The sequence below is a fragment of the Lissotriton helveticus genome, chromosome 3_2 (assembly GCF_964261635.1).
Source record: "Lissotriton helveticus chromosome 3_2, aLisHel1.1, whole genome shotgun sequence".
Classification (NCBI taxonomy): domain Eukaryota; kingdom Metazoa; phylum Chordata; class Amphibia; order Caudata; family Salamandridae; genus Lissotriton; species Lissotriton helveticus.
The window spans coordinates 275906418-275925501 of record NC_136062.1 but is presented as its reverse complement, the minus strand read 5'-3'; the positions used below and the strand labels follow the sequence as shown (position 1 = coordinate 275925501).

Below are 19084 nucleotides of genomic sequence, written 5' to 3'. Positions count from 1 at the left end.
ACCCAAAAACCCAAAACTGACCCAGAACCCTAAAAATATCCCTTTACCCAAAAACTGAAAACTGACCCTGAACCCAAAAAATACCCCTTTACCCAAAAACTGAAAACTGACCCTGAACTCTAACAATACTCCTTTACCCAAAAATAATTATTATGTAATTACAAATTAATTATTAATTAACAATAACAATAAAGTAAATATATTAGCACATTAGCTGTAAATAAATAAATTTAATTATTAATATCATTTTTTTCCAAATAAATTTACAAGTAAAAAAAATTACCAATTAATTATTATTTAAAATTATGTAAAAATGTATATTAATTAATTAACTAATTATTAATGATTAATTACCAATTAATTATTATTTAAAATTATGTACAAAATTATATTAATTAATTAACTAATTAATATTCATTAATTACCAATTAATTATTATTATTTAATTACCAATTATTTATTATTTAAAATTATGTCCAAAATTATAATTAGTAATTAAATAATTAATATTCATTAATTACCAATTAATTATTATATAAAATAATGTACAACATTATATTAATTAATAAACTAATTAATATTAATTATTTACCAATTAATTATTAATAAAAAAAATTACAAACATATATTCATTTATTAATTATTTTTATATTACTTCCCACCCTTATCCCCTATAAACCCAATTACCCGCTCCTAAAACTTGATATCTATTATTATTTATTAATATTAATAATTTAAATATTATTTTAAATTTAATCTTTTTTTTCATATTTTTTATTATTTTATGTATTTTTACATACATTTTAATACACTCCCCACCCTTATCCCCTATAAACCCAATTACCCGCTCCTAAAACTAGATATGTTTTTTAAAAAAAAATGTAATTAAATATATTTTAATTTTTTAATATAGACCTTTTTATCAATTTTTTATGTACAATTATTATATTTTTTCCTATACTATTTATTTTTTCCATTACTACACGATATTTTGTATTGTCGATATTTTGTCATACGATATTATTATTATCGATATTTATACTTACTTACCTATTACGATATTTTTGTATCCGATATTTTTGCTTCCCAATATTTTTTACCTTCGATATTTTGACTTCGATATTTTGTCTTTACGATATTTTTTTTCGATATTTTGTCTGAGTACCCGCTTCCTTAGCGCGGACAGGCGCAGACGGGCTTGCCGATGGCGCGCCCGCTGCGCACGTCCGCTGCGCATACGTGCCATCATCTATTTTTATGCCCAGCCAGGTGGAAAAAGCTAGAGCTCTGACTCCCGAGACAGCGGGTCCGCTCGCACGGACGGTCCCGCACTCAGGAGAACAGCGGGGGCTGAACGACGTGTGGGAAATAAGCGTGTGGGAGGAGGAAGGTCAATCCCCCTAACAGCCGCTCAAAAGGCGTGAGTTACAATTTAAAATACACAGTTAAAAACCTTTTGGTTGCTCTCGCTATCCTCCATACACTTGTGAGCATCAGTAGTGGAACGCGCTAGCGCCGTCTTCAATGTTTATGCCCAGCCAGGTGGAAAAAGCTAGAACGCTGACTCCCGAGACAGAGGGCTCGCTCGCACGGACGGGCCCGCACTCAGGAGAACAGCGGGGGCTGAACGACGTGTGGGAAATAAGCGTGTGGGAGGAGGAAGGTCAATCCCCCTAACAGCCGCTCAAAAGGCGTGAGTTACAATTTAAAATACACAGTTAAAAGGTTAATGTTAATAATGCTGCCTCTTACAGCAACTAAAAAACAGCATAGCCTAAAGGAGTTAGGCTATGCTTGTCAGTGGGATCAAGGTTTAACAAAGGTTGCTTGCACAACCGACCAATCACGCAACATTACAAAGAACACTCACGCTATGTGCGGACAGAACTCTTCAAAACATTTAGCTATTTGTGAAGCACGCACGTTCGAAATAGGGGGCTAGCCGAGGGAAACAAGACACAGACTTCTGACGCTACGAAGTCACTTGCAGTGTCATTAACACCATTTGTCTAACAACACTCACAAAATTTACTTTACTAACTGCGGCCATTAATTACGACATCGGGACAAAGACGTTCTCGCTGTGCCACTCACTGAAATTGCGGCGCAAAGTCAAACAGAGTTTCACACTTTGGCTGCCATCAATCACCAAAAACGTTGTGTACCGTGAAATATTGCAATAATTATTCTGTCACACTTACTAACATTTAACACATTACTTTTCTTCCCCGGACAACGTTGGGGCGGGCTGCTAGTTGAGCACCAATGCGATGTCGCTTATGCACAGATCCCATTCCCCGCACACTCCATGTCAGTATTTTATACTTAGCCAGAACAGCCATGCATCAACATTTGTGAAAGAAGTGCGACCCAGGGTGACGACGTGCACACAACACAATAAAGATTGTGCGGACCAGGAACCAAAATAAACAACTCAGAAGACACAATCCTCAGTACTAGGGCCAGTCATCGAACTGTGCTGGTCCAAACTCTAGTTAACAATCATTGAGTCCAAACGGTTATACCATGCAGTGAATGCAACTGCAGGGGGGGGCGGGCCCAGCACCAAACACTCACTGCATAAACACCAAGAGCACCTCCCCTCCGGGACCGTGTAGGATGATGAACCATGAGGTATGACCAACCCTGGAGAAAAAGGTAAATTAAGTGGAAAACGGTTTCCACACCACACAAATAATATCAACATCTGGCTGAGTCTAAGACATAGTTAAGAAAGTGTCGCAGAGGCCAGGCCTCCACCTCAGCCAAACACGTCCTTGACCACCTGGGGAGTGATCGAGGGGAACAAAGGGTCATTGCTGCCAGAGTCCGATGGTGTCACTTCATCCTCTGATTGTTCCGGAGAGGAAGAGTTCATCCTCTGATTGTTCCGGAGAGGAAGAGATCTGTGTAGGGTCCCGCATGGCAGCGGCCACTTCCAGCACCGATTCTTGCTCCATCACAGCCTGTTCCAGAGTTGGTTTCCATGCAGAAGGGAGAGACCGCAGAGTACCGCCAAGACGGGGTCTGAGCCGGTTGGACTGCGCCTGCGCCCCACGCTCCTGCCGGTCGATGCCATCCAGAGACTGAGCGGGTATAGTGTGTTCAAGCCAGTCGTTCGACACTTCGGGGCTAACAAAGAATTGGGTCTGATTGTAGATGATTTTTAAACGTGCAGGGAACAGCAGAGCGTATTTCAAATTAAGGGCTTGGAGCTTCTTCTTGAGCGGCTTGTTGGAGGCCCTCTGGCACTGCACCTGTACTGTGTAATCCGGATACAGTGAAATTCTGCCATTTTCAAACAATACCGGGGCAGCTTCCCAGGCTTTCTGCAAGAGGAGATCATGGTCTCTGTAATTGAGAATGCGGGCAATAAGCAGTCTGGGCGGCCATCCGGCAGTCGGCCTACCCATTAGGGATACGGTGCACTCGTTCCATGCAAAAGAAGGCAGAAAGACCCTCCGGGGCCACCTTCTCTCTGAGCCACTGCTCAACAAAGTGTGTCGTGTCAGCTCCTTCAGAGCACTCCGGAAGCCCAATAAGGCAGATGTTATTTCGTCGCGCCCTCCCTTCCGCATCATCGGCTCAGTCCAGCAGGACGATCATTTGTTCATTCAAGTGCACCAGCTGGGCGGCATGATCTTTTTGTTGAGGTACCAGGTCAGACAGTGTGCGGGTGTGGTCCTTGACAGTAGCTGCAAGGTTGCCATGATCTGCTCGCAGGAGGTTAAGGCCCGTAGTAAGCGTGCCCATGTGGTGCTCAATAGCTTGGCGCGAGTCCCATATCCCTCTGGTTGCTTCCCCCGTCTGGGCCCCATGGCAATGTGCACAATGACGAGAGGTGGAATTGGAAGGGTCACTAGTCACCCGCAGCAGTCGTTGCCCCCAACACACCATCAGGGCCACACACCACCGGGCAGAAGTGGCACACGTGGAAACAGTCTGTGGGCCGCCGGCAGGGGGGAGAAAATAGTCCCGCATGGGGCAGGAGCAGATGTCTGGGAGAGCGCGGGTGGTACTCACTGAGACCAGTTCCAAGTTATGGGTCCACACCCACCCCTGGGGACAAGCAGGGGGCCCAAACCTCATTCAGAACCGCAGGACCACAGAGCCAGTCCACTGCACCCCTGTGCCTCCTCATTGCTCAGGGTCACAGGAGCGCTCCCGACGTACTTTGAAGTGTCTCCAGCCACTCCATCACGGGGGCATCAGCAGCAGCTCCAGAGCGGGCGTTACGACTCGCGACACCACCAAAAGTACAGCTAATCTCCTTGCTGCAGCCGCACACGCGGCCAGCCTGGATTCAAGGACACGGCAACCCACGGAGTGCAGGCACGGGGCTGCGCAGCAAAGGATTCCTCAGCGCCCCCTTTCACTCAGGAGGTTCGCAACGGGCAAGAAGCACTCCGCAAGTTGGTAGACGGTAGGCCTCTGCACAAAAGCCAATGTAGGAGCCAGGGTTCTCCTCCCCTGAGCTCCTGGTCCAGCAGTGGTCCGCCTCCCCCACCACGGTGTTGCGGCGCCGGTCACGCGCCATCTCCAGCCGCGCGGCAACAGGCAGCGGCAGCAGCCAGTCCCAGGGTGCCGGCCTCCAGCGGTCCTCTCCACCGATGGCTCAGGGTCGCAGAGCGCCGATTTGGTCGAAGATTCAAGCCTTCCCGGGGGCCCACAGCCCCGTTCTCACAGGCGTATGATCCCGGTGGATTCTGCAGTCAGGTGGGCAGCTTTCTCAGTAGGATGGCACCCAGGGTCGGCATAAAGGCAGGGTGAACGAAGTCCCGGCAAGCAACCCCACTACGACGCGGCCACCATGTTCGGCGCCTAGCCACGCCCCCTACCTTAAGGATGTGATAACTTGAAAAACAGTAGTGGTGCTCCACTCATAAGGTTACCTTAAGGATGTGATAACCTGAACATCCTTTCAGAGTGGTGCTCCACTCATGAGTTTACCTTAAGGATGTGATGAATTGAACGACCAATTAATTAAGAGTGGTGCCCCACTCATGAGCTTAAGGGTGTGATAAATTAAACATCCATTCAAGAGTGGTGCTCCACTTATGAGTTTACCTTAAGGATGCGATAACTTGAGAACCAGTAGTGGTGCTCCACTCATGAGTTTACCTTAAGGATGTGATAAATTGAACATCCATTCAAGAGTGGTGCTCCACTCAGGAGTTTACCGTAAGGATGTGATAAATTGAACAACTATTCAAGAGTGGTGCCCCACTTATGAGTTTACCTTAAGGATGTGATAACGTGAAAAACAGTAGTGGTGCTCCACTCATGAGATTACCTTAAGGATGTGACAACTTGAACATCCATTCAGAGTGGTGCTCCAGTCATGAGTTTACCTTGAGGATGTGATAAATAGAACGACCAATTGATTAAGAGTTGTGCCCCACTCATGAGATTAAGGATGTGATAAATTGAACATCCATTCAAGAGTGGTGCTCCACTCATGAGTTTACCTTAAGGATGTGATAAATTGAATATCCATTCAAGAGTGGTGCTCCACTCATGAGTTTACCTTAAGGATGTGATGAATGGAACATATGTTCAAGAGTTGTGCCCCACTTATGAGTTTACCATAAGTATGTGATAACGTGAAAAACAGAAGTGGTGCTCCACTCATGGGATTACCTTAAGGATGTGATAAATTGAAAGACCAATTGATTAAGAGTGGTGCCTCACTCATGTGCTCAAGGATGTGATAAATTGAACATCCATTCAAGAGTGGTGCCCCACTGATGAGCTTAAGGATGTGATAAATTGAACATCCATTCAAGAGTGGTGTTCCACTTATGAGTTTACCTTAAGGATGTGATAACTTGAGATCCAGTAGTGGTGCTCCACTCATAAGTTTACCTTAAGGTTTGATAAATTGAACATGCATTCAAGAGTGATGCTCCACTTATGAATTTACCTTAAGGATGTGATAACGTGAAAAACAGTAGTGGTGCTCCACTCATGAGATTACCTTAAGGGTGTAATAACCTGAACATCCATTCAGAGTGGTGCTCCACTCATGAGTTTACCTTAAGGATGTGATAAATTGAACGGCCAATTGATTAAGACTGGTGCCCCACACATGAGCTTAAGGATGTGATAAATTGAACATTCATTCAAGAGTGGTGCTCCACTTATGAGTTTACCTTAAGGATGTAATTACTTGAGAACCAGTAGTGGTGCTCCACTCATGAGTTTACCATAAGGATGTGATAAATTGAACATCCATTCAAAAGTGGTGCTCCACTCATGAGTTTACGTTAAGGATGTAATAAATTGAACATCCATTCAAAGAGTGGTGCCCCACTTATGAGTTATTATTATTTATAATTATTATTAATAAGCGTTCTTATATAGCGCTCGATTACCGGTAGGCATCTCGGCGCTTGCCATGGGAACCCGTCCTGGCTTTTCCCTGTGTGATACCCGTACTGGGCATCCCCAAGGTGAAAGCCAGGCATCCCGCCGCGGGGGGGCCGTAGTGGAGATTAAGCAAGCTAATGCCCAGAGCTGCAGAGTGTGAACCTGTCACTCGAGTAGGCACTTAAACGAGAATTATCGAGTCCGTGGATATTTGGGCTCAAGACCCTGCCGCGTCGGGAATTGAACCCTGGTCCCGGATCTGACCTCTGCTTCAGGGTCTGCCGCCTCTAACCAGTGAGCCACACTTCTTCTTACCTTAAGGATGTGATAAATTGAACATCCATTCAAGAGTGGTGCCCCACTTATGAGTTTACCTTAAGGATGTGATAAATTGAACGACCAATTGATTAAGAGTTGTGCCCCACTCATGCGCTTAAGGATGTGATAAACTGAACATCCATTCAAGAGTGGTGCTCCACTTATGAGTTTATCTTAAGGATGTGATAACTTGAGAACCAGTAGTGGTGCTCCACTCATGAGTTTACCTACAGGATGTGATAAATTGAACATCCATTCATGAGTGGTGCTCCACTCATGAGTTTACCTTAAGGATGTGATAAATTGAACATCCATTCAAGAGTGGTGCTCCACTCATGAGTTTACCTTAAGGATGTGATGAATGGAACATCTATTCAAGAGTTGTGCCCCACTTATGAGTTTACCATAAGGATGTGATAACGTGAAAAACAGAAGTGGTGCTCCACTCATGAGATTACCTTAAGGATGTGATAAATTGAACGACCAATTGATTAAGAGTGGTGCCTCACTCATGTGCTGAAAGATGTGATAAATTGAACATCCATTCAAGACTGGTGCCCCACTGATGAGCTTAAGGATGTGATAAATTGAACATCCATTCAAGAGTGGTGTTCCACTTATGAGTTTACCTTAAGAATGTGATAACTTGAGAACCAGTAGTGGTGTTCCACTCATAAGTGTACCTTAAGGCTGTGATAAATTGAACATCCATTCAAGAGTGGTGCGCCACTTATGAGTTTTCCTTAAGGATGTGATAACTTGAGAACCAGTAGTGGTGCTCCACTCATGAGTTTACCTTAAGGATGCGATAAATTGAACATCCATTCACGAGTGGTGCCCCACTCATGAGTTTACTTGAAGGCTGTGATAAATTGAAAATCCATTCAAGAGTGGTGCCCCACTTATGAGTTTACCTTAAGGATGTGATAAATTGAACGATCAAAGAGTGGTGCTCCACTCATTAGTTTACCTACCCAATGCACACTACTCCCATGCAAGTAGAATTTATTTATTTATTTATTTATTGCATTTGTAAAGCGCTCTGTCACCCTACGGCTTCCTGGCGCTGAGAGACTCAAAGTACACGGTAGAGAGAATAAGCAGCAAAAAGGTGTTGGCAACTAGTAGAGAGCAGTACATTAACTGAACTTTGGGGAATAACAGAGTTTTTAGCCTTTTCCTAAAGGGTAAAAGCTCCCCAATATGTCTTCCTTCCGGGGGCATTCCACAGTTTGGCTGCCACAACCGCGAAGGTTCTGCCGCCGGATCTGGCTTTCCTAAACCTAGCTACCTTAACCAGTCTAGCTGAGGCAGAGCGAAGATTTCTAGCTGGGGCATACCACTCGAACTTTCTCTGTAATGCACTAGGGCCCATCCCATGTAAAGCTTTGAATACAAGACAGAGAGATTTAAACTTAATTCTCTGTCCCACCGGCAGCCAATGGAGCTCGGCAAGAGCCCTGGAGGACGAGGAACGTCTCGGCCATTCCAGAGCACGTTTAGCTGCGGCGGACTGGATTCTCAGCAATCTGTCCAGCAGGAGCTTAGGAGAATCAAGCAAAAGGGCGTTACAGTAGTTCAGTCTACTCAAGACTGTACTCTGTACAACAAGAGCCCGTACTTGAGATGGTGAAAGAGGAAGAATTTTGCGTAGCGATCTAATGATTGCCAAGCAGTTTCCCACCGTTTTAGTGACTTGGGCCTCCATGTTCAGCTTGTTATTAAACAGGATGCCCTAATTGCAAACCTTCTCCACTGGTCTCACATCCAATGACATTTCACTGGGCCAAAAGTTACTGGGCAGCATTGAGGGAATTCTATCAATGGGACAGAAAAGAATTTCCGAATTACCTGCATTAAATTGCAAGGAGTTGACTTTCAGCCACTGGGCCGTGTTACGCAGACAGCAATGAAACTCTTCAATAGAGGTAGATTGCTCCTCCTCCAATGAGAGGATGAGCTGCGTGTCTTCACCATAGTTTGTGATGCTGATCCTATGCTCTTTGACGACCGCAATCAAAGGTTTCATATAAATATTGAAGAGTATCGGGCTGATGGCCGAGCCCTGAGGTACCCCATGAGTGATATTAATCTGTTCAGACCGGTAAGGAGAAAGGGACACGGCTTGCGTCCGATCCCTAAGAAAGGAATGGAGCCATTGCAGAGCACGACCCTTCACCCCCACCTCCTCTAGCCTGCTCAGGAGAATTCCATGGTTAACCGTGTCGAATGCGGCAGACAGGTCAAGCAGGATAAGAACCACTGCCTGATTCCTGTCTGCCCGCGCACGAAGCTCATCCATTACGGTCACCAATGCCGACTCCGTACCATGGGCAGGCCGGAAGCCAAACTGAACCTCATCCAGTAGTCCATGCCGCTCCAGATAGTCGGAGAGAGTGCTACTAACCACCTTCTCCGTGATCTTAGCCGGGAAGGGAAGAAGAGAGATTGGCCTATAGTTTTTAGGACATGTTGGGTCCAAGGAGGTCTTTTTAAGCAGGGGAGTTACCAAAGCCTGTTTCCACTGCAACAGCACTACACCGCTATCAAGCGACTGATTACAAATTTGCCTAAGCGTAGGAAATAGTTCCGTCTCAAAGGTCTTCCAGATTTTAACAGGGACGGGATCTAAAGGTGAACCGGATGAAATACCCTTTGCTATTTTGCAAAATTCCTCCATGGTCAAAGGCCCGAACCTGGTTAAGGCATTATCAACATTGATGTCACAAAGGTCATTACAGATGTCCTTTGTTACTTTGTCCATGTTATCGTTAACCACACAGTCCGGGATACCAATCCTCGGAAGCTCCTTGTCCTCTCCTAGCTCATTAATAATAACTTTGATCTTAGAATGAAAGAAGTTTGCTAGGTTGTTACAAAGATCCTGGGAGGGAGTTATCTGCATTTTAGTACAGTCCGGGGTTGTGAGGTTCTTTAAAATATTAAAAAGGCACTTGGAGGCATTTGGAGCATTAAGGATCATGTTGGCAAAGTATTCTGCCTTAACCCTGGATATTTCCTTTTTATAACATATAATCTTGGATTTCCATATTTGTTTGTCCAAGTCAGTGTAGTCCCTTCTCCATTTTTTCTCTGCAAGCTTGCAGTCCACTTTCATAGCTTTTAAAAGGTCATTAAACCAAGGCTCCGAAGGCCTCCCTCTAGTTCTATGCTTTTTCAACGGAGCCACCACATCCAGATCTGCCCGGATCTTTTCGCAGAGAGCAGAATAGTTCTTGCCTACTGGATTGGTGGCTAGAAAACAATTGTCTACCGCAAAAAGAGGAGTAGAGCCTCGCTTACGTAGGAGAACCTTCCAATCACGACCAACATAGTTCTTACTAACCCCACTCAAACCATGGTTCTTTTTGGCCACATCCACAGTAAACTTAATGAAGAAGCGGTCCGACCAGACCAAAGGTAGGAGTTCCGTAATAGTAGGAAGATGCTCTTCCGAAAAAATCAGGTCGAGTATGTGGCCTCCCTTATGGGTTGCTTCAGTCACCTGCTGAAGAAGGCCAAGACCCTCACAAGACTGAAGAATGTTAAGATAGCCTGAATTAAGGGAGCCATTCATCCAGAGGTTAAAATCCCTAGTATAACCACTCTCCGATGAACAGCAACCATATTTGTTATGTCTCTAAGAGTGACTGTTGCAGCTGACCTGTAAAGACTCCAGGGGGTCTATAACATATAATCCCTGTTAATATATGCGCGTGGGCATCTTTAATGGCAAACCCCAACAGTTCCATCCCTTCACAGTCGTCAATATCAATGGTCACCAGGTCCCAGGAGTCCTTATAGATAACCTCAAAGCCCCGCCCTTTCCCACTCTGTCTGGGCTTGTGACAAAATTTGAAACCAGGAGGACAAGCCATACCTGAATCAACATCACAGTCCGGGCGAGTCCAGGTTTGTGTTAAAAACAGAATCTCTAAGCATTGATGTTCCAGCAGTAACTGAGTTTCCACAACATATTTAGGCAGTGATCTTACATGGAGGAGCCCACAGGACAACAGATCTCCACGTACAAAATCTGAAGTCGGGGTAGCAGTTGCAAGAAATCTAATGGTCCCCATACCTTTGCCCAGCACCCCTAACTCAGCTCCACTGTACCTTATATCGGGCCCTCCAGCTGCATCTCCAAGTATTCTGGTAGGAGCGACAGCATTACTGGCACTAGGCGCTTCCTTAGCGCGGACAGGCGCAGACAGGCTTGCCTTTGGCGCGCCGATGGCGCGCCGATGGCGCGCCCGCTGCGCACGTCCGCTGCGCATACGTGCCATCATCTATTTTTATGCCCAGCCAGGTGGAAAAAGCTAGAGCTCTGACTCCCGAGACAGCGGGTCCGCTCGCACGGACGGTCCCGCACTCAGGAGAACAGCGGGGGCTGAACGACGTGTGGGAAATAAGCGTGTGGGAGGAGGAAGGTCAATCCCCCTAACAGCCGCTCAAAAGGCGTGAGTTACAATTTAAAATACACAGTTAAAAACCTTTTGGTTGCTCTCGCTATCCTCCATACACTTGTGAGCATCAGTAGTGGAACGCGCTAGCGCCGTCTTCAATTTTTATGCCCAGCCAGGTGGAAAAAGCTAGAGTGCTGACTCCCGAGACAGCGGGTCCGCTCGCACGGACGAGCCCGCACTCAGGAGAACAGCGGGGGCTGAACGACGTGTGGGAAATAAGCGTGTGGGAGGAGGAAGGTCAATCCCCCTAACAGCCGCTCAAAATGCGTGAGTTACAATTTAAAATACACAGTTAAAAGGTTAATGTTAATAATGCTGCATCTTACAGCAACTAAAAAACAGCATAGCCTAAAGGAGTTATCAACGACTGAAAAACCTTTTGGTTGCTCTCGCTATCCTCCATACACTTGTGAGCATCAGTAGTGGAACGCACTCGCGCCGTCTTTGATTTTTATGCCCAGCCAGGTGGAAAAAGCTAGAGCGCTGACTCACGAGACAGCGGGTCCGCTCGCACGGACGGGCCCGCACTCAGGAGAACAGCGGGGGCTGAACGACGTGTGGGAAATAAGCGTGTGGGAGGAGGAAGGTCAATCCCCCTAACAGCCGCTCAAAAGGCGTGAGTTACAATTTAAAATACACAGTTAAAAACCTTTTGGTTGCTCTCGCTATCCTCCATACACTTGTGAGCATCAGTAGTGGAACGCGCTAGCGCCGTCTTCAATTTTTATGCCCAGCCTGGTGGAAAAAGCTAGAGCGCTGACTCCCGAGACAGAGGGCTCGCTCGCACGGACGGGCCGGCACTCAGGAGAACAGCGGGGGCTGAACGACGTGTGGGAAATAAGCGTGTGGGAGGAGGAAGGTCCATCCCCCTAACAGCCGCTCAAAAGGCGTGAGTTACAATTTAAAATACACAGTTAAAAGGTTAATGTTAATAATGCTGCCTCTTACAGCAACTAAAAAACAGCATAGCCTAAAGGAGTTATCAACGTCTGAAAAACCTTTTGGTTGCTCTCGCTATCCTCCATACACTTGTGAGCATCAGTAGTGGAACGCGCTCGCGCCGTCTTCGATTTTTATGCCCAGCCAGGTGGAAAAAGCTAGAGCGCTGACTCCCGAGACAGCGGGTCCGCTCACACGGACGGGCCCGCACTCAGGAGAACAGCGGGGGCTGAACGACGTGTGGGAAATAAGCGTGTGGGAGGAGGAAGGTCAATCCCCCTGACAGCTGCTCTAAAGGCGTGAGTTACAATTTAAAATACACAGTTAAAAGGTTAATGTTAATAATGCTGCCTCTTACAGCAACTAAAAAACAGCATAACCTAAAGGAGTTATCAACGACTGAAAAACCTTTTGGTTGCTCTCGCTATCCTCCATACACTTGTGAGCATCAGTAGTGGAACGTGCTTGTGCCGTCTTCGATTTTATTGCCCAGACAGGTGGAAAAAGCTAGAGCGCTGACTCCTGAGACAGCGGGTCTGCTCGCACGGACGGGCCCGCACTCAGGAGAAGCAGCGGGGGCTGAACGACGTGTGGGAAATAAGCGTGTGGGAGGAGGAAGGTCAATCCCCCTAACAACCGCTCAAAAGGCGTGAGTTACAATTTAAAATACACAGTTAAAAGGTTAATGTTAATAATGCTGCCTCTTACAGCAACTAAAAAACAGCATAGCCTAAAGGAGTTATCAAAGACTGAAAAACCTTTTGGTTGCTCGCGCTATCCTCCATAAACTTGTGAGCATCAGTACAACACACTACAACCCAGTGTGCGTAGCAGGAGGCCCACAAAAATGATTACCAAACAGTTCAGGAGTGTACACAACATCAAGCAGGGCTGTGATTGTGAGAGGGGGAGGCCTTTACTAACACAGGTTGCCACCTCAACCCCAGAACCTATTTATGGAAACACTATTATCAGCCTGCGTGAAAGGTGAACAATATAGGGTCAAGAGTGCCGTATCCATGCCAGATTTTGAAGCTATCCATAGAACGCAAATGTACTTACAGTCAGTGTGAATGTAAATGTTTGCATAAATGTACATCGTAAATGTAATATGAATGCAATTTAATATAAATCGAAGGATTTATAATATGTTTCTCCCACCTCATTGTACTTCTCACAGTACAGTTCCCCTTTCTGATATGCTCACTGTTCATGAACACCTTCGAATATTGTACCTTTTCTTGCTTATTGGTGTATATTGTGCCTAGAAGCCGAGCCCCAGCACTACAAATAATCAACAAAAAATAATGTACCTAATTAGTGGTTATCCTGAAAATGTGGCGTGAACCCAACCCTCTTGGACTTACACTGGACACCCCTGACTCAGATGATTCCTGCAGACAGAATGAATACTAGGCAATAATTATTTAAATATTTCATCCATGTAGAAGGAGCTGAACATGCCACAATAAAGCACTTCTCAGAGGAGCATGAGCGAGAACGTTACCATTATAGGCACAGGTCGGAGATAGAGGTCAAACGTGACGTGTAAAAAGCGTTACCAGGTGGAAGTAAATTGGTGTCATCTCAGATGAAAAAGGGTGGTGGTGCCAGACAGTCCCTGCTGAGGGTTCCATGCGTCTGGATTCAATCGGGTTCTTTTGGTACCTATATAGTATGCTGTAGCGCTTATCATTTGTCTGTAGTGTGTGTTATATGGTGCTATATACTCGGCACTGCCAACCACAGAACCTGAAGCAATTACGTTTTGCTGGGTGCACAAATACACACATAAATCGGCAAATTCACTTAATGAGTTACTCTAAATAACCACTGCGTGTTTTAACAGGTCCATATGCATTCATGAATCTTAATTTACAATTATGAATATTTACCAAAAACAAAGGATATTTGTTTACCTAACTGAACACATTTACTAATGTACCCGTATTATGCTGTACATTGCTTTCCTCACGCAGGATGCGAAATAAATACCCCGATGTTCAAGGCAATTTCATGTTCACAAGTGCACCAGTTTAAATTGCAGGTGGCATATGGATTACTCATATCACCTAGTGTGGTACTGACTTCGCAATGTATGTCACGTTGAGATATTGGTCTCTAAGTGCTTAAAAAATGATGTGACTACACACTGCTGTTTGGGGCCCATCGGGGGTGGGGGAGGGGGGAGGCAAACAGCACCGACCAGAGACACAAAATTAGGTGTGATAATGTCCGCTTTATTGGAAGCAGGTGCACCTTACACAATGAAAACCCTTGGCCTGCACCGTACAAAACTAGACCTCACTAAATATGTAATTTCCTGACAAACCCCCCACCCCCTCCCCTAAACTGGTTCCCCCAATCCACAAACAGTAAACAATTAGCAAAAATGTCAATTTGCCCCTCCACCTGGCTGGCTAAATACTTTATTGTGCTTGACCTACCCCCCCCCCCCCGATACTCCAAAAACAGATCTCCTACACTTCCCCCATATATTAGGAAGAACCGCCCCCAAAGCCAGAAATTCACACCCACACCTGCTCCAGCGACACGACCAAATCTCACAACCATTGACAAAAACCCTGATGCACCGGCCCCCAAGCAAAACTCCTTCCAAAAAACACCACCGAAAACCACAAAAAACCCTACTACACCCCGAAAAAAGGCAATCACCCCACCCCCTGCCCCCCAGGCCTCAAAAATGTAACCCCCCCTTTCAGCTGAAGAAAACCCAGGGTGGGAAAATAATTAAGTCCGCCACGCCCCCACCCGGCTGCTGTGTCACAAGCCACCGAAATGGTGGCCTATGACACAAAATGGCCGGTTTTAATGTAACCCAGCCCAAATGCAGCCCAAAACAAGCCCATCCCAGCCCAAGGCTACCAACTAGCCCAAAACCAGCCCACATACGGTGCTGGACTCTACCCCACCCCCCCTCCCCCGGCCCCAAACACCCCCCCCTGGCAGGCCTCCCGCTGGTCGCCCCAACCACCCCCCGCACCCCCCCCCAGCCCTATTAAAGCAATGTACCAAGGAGCTCCACCTGAAATGACATTGTTTTCCGATGCTTTGCCTGCTCATAGCGTGATCTGTCATATTTTGCAGCCTATGTTTTAAACCTAATGTAGGTGCCTTATTCTATATGATATATCAGCCTTCGACCATGATACTCACCACTCATGCAATAATATTCAATGATATGTGTTGTACTTAAGAACCCTGCGCCGCCTGCTTTCACCTTTCTTCTTCAAGTCTCACGCCTGTCATCGCTTTAAATCTCTCCTCTCTTTTTATGTTTGCAAACGTGTTTAACTGACAAGGTCCACTTATTGCGTAGAATCACATGCTAAATTATTATGCATTTATAGAAAGTTTTTTTTTAAAACGCAGCCATGCATATCGTTATTATATACATTTCTTTTATTTGGAAGCTTTGAAGACCACATTGAACCATGATGGGGAAATGATATGTGTTAGATTAGTTTGCTATAATCAGGAAGAGCAGTTTTTATTTGCATTTGTGAAAGGAAGCTTGCTGTAAGAAAGCGGAAAACGTGTTTATTTACTTCAGCTGCATGATCCAGGGCTACTTCCGCATGGCATGTTAAGCAGCAGCCTTATATCGCCACCTACCGGTGTAGTGCCCAAATTACTGAACAGGGTCGTTTTCTGTAGCGTGTGGGGGCGCTCTAATGTCCATATGCATTTTTTGCGTGAAGCTAGAGGTTAAAAGCGGAGATGGCTAGCATGCCATACATACTAATAATATGTTATTTTTTTGCAGAGCGCTTACTTCTGTTCAGTAGCTCTTTAAATAGTGCACAATGTTGTATATTTTCAGGACGATGTTCTAATATTTGGAGCGACTGTCGAAGAACATAATGTGATTTTGAAAACTGTTTTAGAAAGGATGGAACAAGCGGGTTTAACTCTCAAGAAAGAGAAATGTAAATTTGCAGTGGAGGAGGTTGAATATCTTGGGTATACATTGTCTGTGGATGGTGTAAAACCCAAGAGAGATTTATTAGACTCCATTAGAAATGCACCATCTCCATGTGATAAGGATCAGTTGAGGTCTTTCCTCGGCCTCATCGAGTACTACGCTAAGTTTGTAGGGGATTTTGCAGAGAAAACCGAAAAGATCAAGGTGCTGTTGAGGAGTGGTTGTAAGTTTGTGTGGGGTGTGGAACAAGATGAGTGCTTCAAAAGAATCAAGGTGGAGATTTGTGAGGCGGGTATTCTGACACCGTTTGACACCAACCGTAAGTCGGTTCTGACAGTGGATGCAAGTGCTGTGGGAGTTGGTGCAGTCCTAGCTCAAGTACACGATTCCGGTCTTAAAACTGTAGCGTTTGCCTCAAGGACACTTACTACAGCCGAGAGAAATTACTCTATAATCGAGCGTGAGGCTTTAGCTGCAGCATGGGGTTGCGAGTATTATAGAATGTACCTGTGGGGGTTCAAATTTACATTATTGACAGACCACAAACCCCTGGTTAAGATACTTTCGCCTGGTGGCGCTGGTAAAGGCTCCGCCAGGTTAGCGAGACTCGCCGCCAGGATTCAAGAGTACTTATACACCGTGGAATACATTCCCGGTTGGAAGAATTGCCAGGCGGATGGACTCTCTAGACTTCCACTACCTTGGGAGAGAGTAGACAAGTTAGGGGTTGAATCTCTCAACTCGGAGGGTTCTGTTGCTGCTGTAGATGAGGTTGTAGATATGTGTGCTGGAGCAATTACTAGAAATTTGTGGAACACTTCAATGGTTAAAGATGCAGTACTGTGTGAAGTCAAAGATTTGATAGCAAAGGGCCCAAGGAGAGAGAGTTGTATATCTCCTGCACTCCGTCCTTATTTGAAGGTTCTGGATCAATTGTCTATCTTGGACAATGAGGGATTCTTGATCTTAATGGATGACAAATTCATTCCTCCACAAGACGTGCGATTTACCTTGTTTAAGCTGGGTCATGAGGGCCATTTAGGGCAGTCCCTTACCAAGAGGAGAATTAGGGACAATTTTTGGTGGCCTGGAATGGACTCTGAAATCTCGCAGTGGGTGGAGAGATGTACCGATTGCTTAGAAAGTGAAAAGAGACTTAAGGTGGGTAGTCATACTGGCTGTGGCTCAATAACGGATCCCAAGTGCCCCTGGCACACCATATGCCTCGACTTCATTGGCCCATTCCACCAGTTGAACCAGGATTTGAGGTTTGGGCTGGTGGTAGTTGATGTCTCTTCTAAATGGTTAGTAGTCAAATTCATGAGGGAGATCACTACGAGCAGCACTATTGCCGTACTGGGTGAGATTTTTAGGGAGGAAGGCTTCCCCACAAAGATTATTACTGACAATGGGACGCAGCTCACCTCCTTGGAGATGGCTAACTTCTTGGGAAGATGTGGGATCATTCACTCAAGGACCTCGCTTTATAACCCCCAGGGAAATGGCATAGTGGAGAGGGCCAACCGAATGGTTAAAGGTGCTATTCAGATGGCGATTTCTTCCCGGTTAGATGTAAAGAGTCTGGTTAATGACCTGGTGTGGGCCTACAGGACCACTGAAAATGGTGTGACTGGTTTGGTCCCGTTTTCTGTCATGAGGGGACGTCCAGCGGGTACCAAACTTGTGGCTGCATGGATGAAGGAACTCCTGAACGCTGATCCCCCTGCCAGTCCTGGTGAGCCTGACATTGTTTGCGAATCTGATGGCGCGTGTAAGTTTGCTGTGAATGATTGGGTTAAGGTCAAGCCCGGTCGAGTGGGTGTCGGACTGACGAAGTTCAGGGGTCCATTTAAGGTGAAGTCTGTACACAGGAGATTTGTCACTTTATTTAACGGCGAAAGTTGGAACTTGAGGCGTGTGGCACTGTATAAGAAAGCCGAGCAAGAACCGGTGAGGTCCAGCGAGCACAGGGCAAGTGGCACCAATGAGTTTCGTACTAGTAGAACTCAGAGAGTGAGAAGACCCCCAGCCCATTTGCACGACTTTGTTTGCAAGTAAGGTCTTCTCCTGTAACGAAGGGCATAGCCTTATTATGTTTTTTTTTTATGTTTCTCCATGGGAAGGGAAGAGGATATGTTGTATTCTCTGCACTTATGTTTCTCTGTATCCCTTTAAGTCATACATTCCATTTTCCCTGATGTCATTTTCCCCTATGTTCTGTCTTGTCAGTTAGCTCCTGCTTTCTGATGGGAACACCAGCTTTTCTCTATGGTGCTTAATAAACAAGCGTTAAGCCTTTCATCTGTCTACTAACTTCATTTACAACAATATCCAATACTTATTTGTAAGCCACCTGATTGGCTAGAACGGTCTCAGTTTTGCACAGAGATTGCTAACACGTGTCATTCTCCAGCTCAACTTTTGACAACTTACGAAAATGAATGGCTGAGTCGGTTCACCCGGATGCAAGGCTGTGACGTGAAAGATACCCACAGATCCATCTCAGCAGTAAGCGTTGGGCCTGCCGAGCTACCTTACCCTTTGTTACCAGCATGCTAAGCCTTTTCCAGCAGCATCCTTACTTTCTGGTGACGAAGCCATGGAACCACTCTGGCAAGGCGCCGTTGTGCAGCAGGAGGGGGGCCTGCGTCTCCGAGAACCACTTGAGTGTCAGCTGTTTCAGCATGGCCAAGGACTGGATTTCTTCTTCCGTGTACGTTTCCATTGCTGCAGCCCACCCGGCGGGGGCTTTCTGCTGTCAATAGTGGCGTGAGAGATGATGTGCTACCTCAGAACAGACATGGGGCGCTTTGGTAGCAGGAAAACTGCGCGCGGACTATATCCTAGACTTTGTATACTCATTTGCGTATGTCCCAGGTTATCATTTTTGGTAAACAAGGTGTCAATGCGGCTATTGTTCCGAAAGCTTCTGTCATTTCCATTCAGCTTCAGCTTTGAACTATTGCCCAGGTGAGGTGGGGACGTCACTTTCGAAGCCCACAGCATCACCAGCGGCGTAATCGTTACCTCAGCACAGACTGACCTC

The 19084-nt window shown here is 45.8% G+C and overlaps 1 protein-coding gene across 1 annotated transcript in view; it reads right to left on the bottom strand.

Moving 5' to 3' along the window:
* The window catches only part of SH2D7 (SH2 domain containing 7), a 310055-nt gene extending 291205 nt beyond the window's left edge, over positions 1-18850 (bottom strand). Inside the window, exon 1 of the mRNA XM_078684639.1 lies at positions 18621-18850. Within this exon, the coding sequence (XP_078540765.1) occupies positions 18621-18763 (143 nt within the window). The 5' untranslated portion in view covers positions 18764-18850. The remainder of the gene's footprint in view (positions 1-18620) is intronic.
* Between the last annotated feature and the right edge of the window lie 234 nt (positions 18851-19084).